The sequence below is a fragment of the Tamandua tetradactyla genome, chromosome 3 (assembly GCF_023851605.1).
Source record: "Tamandua tetradactyla isolate mTamTet1 chromosome 3, mTamTet1.pri, whole genome shotgun sequence".
NCBI classification, from domain to species: domain Eukaryota; kingdom Metazoa; phylum Chordata; class Mammalia; order Pilosa; family Myrmecophagidae; genus Tamandua; species Tamandua tetradactyla.
Window position 1 is genome coordinate 183,612,555 of NC_135329.1, and position 6,029 is coordinate 183,618,583.

Consider the following 6,029-nt stretch of genomic DNA (forward strand, 5'->3'; position numbering starts at 1 on the left):
ATGTTTCTTGAGGATGATTGAATAATGATATAGCTGTCACAATATGACTGTGTGATTGTGAAAACCTTGTGTCTGATGCTCCTTTTATCTACCTTATCAACAGATGAGAGGAACATATGGAATAAAAATAAATAATAGGGGGAACAAATGTTAAAATAGGTTTAGTTTGAAATGCTAGTGATCAATGAAAGGGATCAGTAAGGGGTATGGCATGTAGAAATTTTTTTTCTGTTTGTTATATTTTCTGTTGTCTTTTTATTTCTTTTTCTGAATTGATGCTAATGTTCTGGGAAATGATCATGATGATGAATATTCAACTATGTGATGATATTGTGAATTGCTGAGTGTATGTGTTGGGAATGTTTGTGTTTCTTGTAATTTTTTTTAATTAATAAAAAACTAAAAAAAAAAAAAAGAATGTATGTACCCTAGAAAAGCCAAGCTTTAATCCTAATCCCATTTTATGAAGGCAGCCATTTCTTCTAATCCCTATTCAGTATTGTATGGTTGAAACTGTAAGTAGATTATTCCCTAGAGATGTGATTTAATCAAGAATGGTTGTTAAGCTGGATTAGGTGGAGGCATTTGGGTGGGTCTTGATTAGTTTACTGGAATCCTATAAAAGAGAACGACAAGAGAGAAAGCCAGGAGATTCAGGAGATTTGGAGAGAGCAGAACAACATAACCATGAGAAACAGAGTCCACCAGCCAGCAACCTTTGGAAATGAAGAAGAAAATGCCTCCTAGGGAGCTTCGTGAAGGGAATCCAGGAGAGAAAGCTAGGAGATGATGCTGTGTTCACCATGTGCCCTTCCAGTCGAGAAAGAAAGCCTGACCCTGTTTGCCATGTGCCTTCTCATGTGGGAGAGAAATCCTGAACTTTATCGGCCTTCTAAAGGTATCTTTCCCTGGATGCCTTAGAGTGGACATTTCTATAGACTTGCTTTAATTTGGGACGTTTTCTCGGCCTTAGAACTGTAAACTAGCAACTTCTTAAATTCCCTTTTTAAAAAGCCATTCCGTTTCTGGTATATTGCATTCTGGCAGCTAGCAAACTAGAAGAGGTGTACATCAAGTGAATTTTGACTCAAAACCACCAGCTTTCTCTGAGGAAATTTATAAGAAACAACCTTAAGATGTACATTTAATTACTATAGGATGTTATTGAGGATGCTGTCTACTTGATATCTTTTTTACAAGGAGTCACAATAAATTTTTCTCTTAAGTCAGTACTGGAAATGATTATGCTTTTCCTGAATAATAAATTTAATTTTCTTGTAGACTCTGTGAATCATGGAACTGATCTTGTTTCCCTTTCTGCATTGACTGCTAGATAGTCTGCAGGCGATTCTGGACCCATCTAGAGTTAACATAATTGTTTACAGCATACAGTTTGGGTTCAAACTTCATGCTTAGATTTATCTCATTTTTCCTTCTCTTGTTTAACCTCTGAGCCAATTTCCTCACACTCCTATTTTTAATTTCTTTAATTTATTACATTATATTTTTTTGTCAGCTACCTTTTTCTTTTCTAAAAAATAAACATTATTTTAGTTTGTTAAAGCTGCCGGAATGCAATATACCAGAAACAGAATGGCTTTTAAGAGGGGAATATATTAAGTTGCAAGTTTACAGCTTTAAGGCCATGAAAATGTCCTAACTAAGGCATCCAGATAAAGCTACCTTAACTCCAAAGAAAGAAATGATGATGTTCACAGTTTCTTTCTCAGCTGAGGAGGCACACAGCAACAGCTGATAGTTTTCTATCCTCATTTCATAAGGTTTCCCTGGGGGTGCCTTCCTTCCACATCTCCATAGGTCTCTGGCTATGTGGACTTTGTCCACACTGAAGCTTTTTCCAAAATGGCTCCCTCTTAAAGGGCTCTAGTAAGCAACCCCACCTTGAGTGGTTAGAGACACATCTCCATGGAAACCATCTAATCAAAAGTTGCCAGCCACAATTGAGTGGGTTGCATCTCTATGGAAACAATAAAAAAGATCCCACCAAGCAATATTGAATGAGGATTAAGGGATATAGCGTATACATAACAGCTTCAAACTGGCACACATACAATTTAATGTACTTCTCTGGAAGATTTCAATTCTTTATTTTCCATTTAACATGTTTTCTATGTATAGTCATAATACTTCCTATTAAAATGATATGAAGTTGCATTTTCCCAAGTTCATGAATTTTTGGTGAATAACTTGAAATTCTTCTTCAAAACACATATAACAAAGAATAAATTATATTGGAACTGGAAATCTCATGGAGGAATGGCATTGGAAATGGAGTAGGAAGAAAAGGTGTAATGGCTATTAAAAAGATAATGAGTGCATCAGGTGGTAGAGTCAATTTGATTACAGAATTAAGGTTAGAGTCTAGATTCTTCACTTCCCTCAACAGCTGAAACTTGGACTACATAAAGAAGATGGTGTCCCTGGAGGGACAATTTGAGGTGTTTCAATAAGTACTAATTCATCATTGTAGCTTCAAATATGTCTTTATAGGACAACCCCCAAAATGGCTTTAGCCAAAATAAATCAAGCTTTTCTTTGAACCTACATGATTTGATCATTAAAGATTGCTGGAAATAATATCCTCTACTTCATTCTCCTCATAAGTTGCTTCCATCTTAAAAACGCATGTTATTATGTCTGCACAATTGCCATATTGCCTATCCATGCTTCATAGAATGAATGAAAGACAGGACTCTCTTATTGCCAGAAACTAAGTATTTTATTTGATTCTAAAGGAGAAAAATGGAGAATATAATTATTCAGTAAAAATCCATGACTCGTTTGAAAGAACCAACTTTGGCATTCATGGCACCCCAATCAAGATATCTCCTGTACTCGCCCGGCCTCAGCAGGTACTGCCTTCCCCTGTAGCTGGGCAACTCGTAGAGGACCCAGCAACCCTCCAGCACGTGGAGGGAGTGGATCTCACTGAGATGGAGGCGGTCCTGCAGGGAGATACAGTCGTCTGTGACCTCCGACATTTGACCTCTGAAGTCATCCCTCTCATAGATCCTCATTCGGAAGGTCCCAGCATGCTGAAGTGGCAGACAGAGAAGAAAAGAAAAAGGAAATGAACAAAAATCAATTACAGGTCTATTTCTAATAAATTAAAATATATTATCTTAAAAGTTGCTCAATGGAATTAATTTACAAAACAGTTTAATAAGTGGTGACTTCTTGCACTGTGAATAATGTCACTTTAAACCACCAGGTAGCTTTTAAATTGTTTCTTTGATGTTTCTTTTTCATAAGGGACACTCCAGTGTCCAAGTTACACTCCAGCACCTAAAGAGCATAAGGTCGCACTAAATCAGAGGAGGGCTGAGAATTCTAAGCTAGCTTACATTCAGACCTTTTTTCACGAAAACAGACAAATAAAAACCCCACAAATGAGTACATCTATCATGTTTTTCTCTCCACTTTCTTTTATATGAAAACAGAGAAAACTGACACTTTGATTCCAAAACTCATTTGAATTGTGAATGCTGTGGAAATGCTGTGGGAAGGCAATTTCTTCTCATAGAAGAGGCTACATTTTGGATGTATTTTGGGTTGATTGAAGAAAGAACTGTAAATGCCGCTAGAATATATACAATCCTTTGTTAAGCTAAATTACACTGAAGAAATCTAATAGCAAGAAAATACACCTCTGCTTGGAGGGTCCAGTTATGCATGTTTCATTTGAGCCTGCCATGCTTTGGGGAACATAGTAATTCTACTTTTATAGCAATGTGCTGATTTCCTACACGTTCTGGGTACTTAATTTGTAAAATACTGCATAAAATATCAGAGGAAACTTGGAAAATATAAAGATTCATTTTTAATAAATAAATTTAAGTATACTAATTTGAATTGATGTATTTATTAATTTGTTAAAATAATTTAATAATTTAAAGATTAATTATATAATTTTTAATAAAAGAATTAAATTTACAAAAGAGAAATTAAGTTCCAGACCCTGTACGTCCCTATCTACTCCTGCCCAGAACAATCTCCAGCCCAGTTTTGCTTCCAGAACAATCATGTTGCAGAGTTGAGGAGGCTTTCTGGCCTCAACAGCCCACATCTAGTGGCCCCAGTAGCTGTTCACTTCTATCTACCAGTTCCTGGTCCCTGTGCGTTATGATTTGCTTAAAATAAAACTCACATCACTTTAGGGTTTCCTATTAGAGAAATCCCTTCTAAATGAAGAAGAGTGGCAGTCATTGGAAAACTAATTATCAATCACTTGATTTGATCACTTGTTAAAAAGAATCACCATTTAGCTATTTTCTGTAAGACTACCATACTGATTTTTGGGTATAACACAAGACAGGGCTATTAAGCTCTTGTGAAAATATGATGACACTTTATCTTTGTGTTTATAAACTCGGTTTCAGTTCAGATTTCAACTTATCTGACTCTTGAGCTTCCTGTCTGGGAAGCCCTTAATTTATTAATTTTCCCCCTGCAGCAAGAATCATCTTCATTAAGCTCTGTTTTGATGGCACATATCACATGATTCCCACACTCCACTTCCCCAAGAACACTGCAGACACTCCCCAGAAAATACGGAATCTCCAGCTTCAGCTTTGGATTGTGATTTTTCCTGATTTCTAAGTGAGCCAGTCAGTACTAACCACTACATTAGAACTAGAAACCATATGTAGGGGCTTATACCCTCCAAGAAGAAGAATCACATAGAAAAATAAGATAAAGCAAGCAAAAGCATTTTTTTTTTTTTTTTTTAGAAAAAATCAAACAGTCTTGGATTGTGTTTATAAATTTTGATATATTGGATCTCCAGCTTGATGGTCTGGGAGGAAAGAACACATTACAACTTGAAGTGATGGTAAGTTTGGTTTGCCATGTCCTGCTTTTTCTTATTTAGTCTTTTGACTTAATTATTAGATTTAAGATAAAAAAAAAAAATCTGGGAACAGGTGTTTAAAAGATGACAGGACAGAATTGATTTTAAAAAATGGCTTCGCATCCTCCCAGGAATGCACACACGAAACATCTTACGGCTGTTTTTAAGTTGGAACTATTTGGTCTACTAATGACATCTTTAAATGACTTTCATTCCCAAAGAGACTCAAAACAGGACCACACTCACGTGGGGGATGAGGCGGCAGGAGCGGATGGAGTCGCTGAACCCCAACCACTGCTGATAGTCGGGGTACTCGCCGCGGCGCACGAAGTACTGGTACCCCTGGTAGTTGGGGCGCTCGTACAGCATCCAGCAGCCGCTGTCCACTCGGATGGAGTTGCAGCGGCTGAAGTAGGGCTGCAGGTTGGGGCAGTCGCTGCTGCACTCGTAGGAGCGGCCCTGGAAGCCCCGGTCCTCGTAGAAGGTGATCTAAAAAGTGGAAGATAAGAAAGGATGAAGTGATTTGCCCCATCCAGGTGCTGCATCGGGACACAGGCTAAGCAGCAGGTACCTGGGACTTACCTTTCCCATTTTGGAGAGAGTAAGCAGGAGACGGTCTCTCGGTGCTGTCTGGGACTGGGGAGAGTGTCACTATATATATATAGCAGCCCTGACTGCTGCCTCCGCAGGAAATCACACAAAAGGGGCCCATTTTGGTGAGTAAGGGGATTTGCAAGCTCCCCACCTCCACTCTGGTCAGTGGGGTGAGCTGAACGGTTGACTCTCATTCTTTCTGGTAGGTTCGGGTTGTTCTAATTCACTAAAGCTATTGTTGCCACTAAAGCGAAAAGTCTTTACTCTTTTAGTCGAGCAAAAGTTTGAGTGAATTATCTTGCCATGACTTTATTTTATAGCCTACTCTGTTCAATTGAATCCTCAGCGGTAATTAAACTATGCTATGTTATGCTTACCTATTAAACATAGGTAAAAAACTATGTTTTTTTTTTAAAAAAAACAAACTTTTTAAAAAGTAAAATTTAGATCATGCAGACAAAGAAAAGATAATCAAGTAAAGTTAACTATGAAAGTGCTCTGAAAAGCTTATACAGATTCAAGATTCTGAGATCATCGTGGTTGTTATTTTGGGGTTTAGCCTGAG

The 6,029-nt window shown here is 37.7% G+C and overlaps 1 protein-coding gene across 3 annotated transcripts; it reads right to left on the minus strand.

Moving 5' to 3' along the window:
* Positions 1 to 2,780: 2,780 nt before the first annotated feature.
* LOC143676520 (gamma-crystallin B) lies at positions 2,781 to 5,461 on the minus strand. 3 transcript variants are annotated; one of them, XM_077152017.1, is made up of 3 exons: positions 5,453 to 5,461; positions 5,117 to 5,359; positions 2,781 to 3,056 (listed from the first exon to the last, which is right to left on the minus strand). In XM_077152017.1, the coding sequence occupies exons 1-3, from the start codon at positions 5,459 to 5,461 to the stop codon at positions 2,781 to 2,783; spliced, it is 528 nt and encodes a 175-aa protein (XP_077008132.1). The 3 variants fall into 3 exon arrangements, with proteins under 3 accessions (XP_077008132.1, XP_077008131.1, XP_077008130.1); XM_077152016.1 differs by having other exon boundaries at positions 5,111 to 5,359; XM_077152015.1 differs by having other exon boundaries at positions 5,108 to 5,359.
* Positions 5,462 to 6,029: the final 568 nt, after the last annotated feature.

What these genes read in the sequence shown, in the direction of transcription:
- LOC143676520 (XM_077152015.1), bottom strand. An exon ending in TCATCCCCCACGTGAGTGTG is followed by an intron (nt 3,057 to 5,107) that starts GTCCTGTTTTGA and finishes CTGCCACTTCAG; the next exon opens with CATGCTGGGACCTTCCGAAT.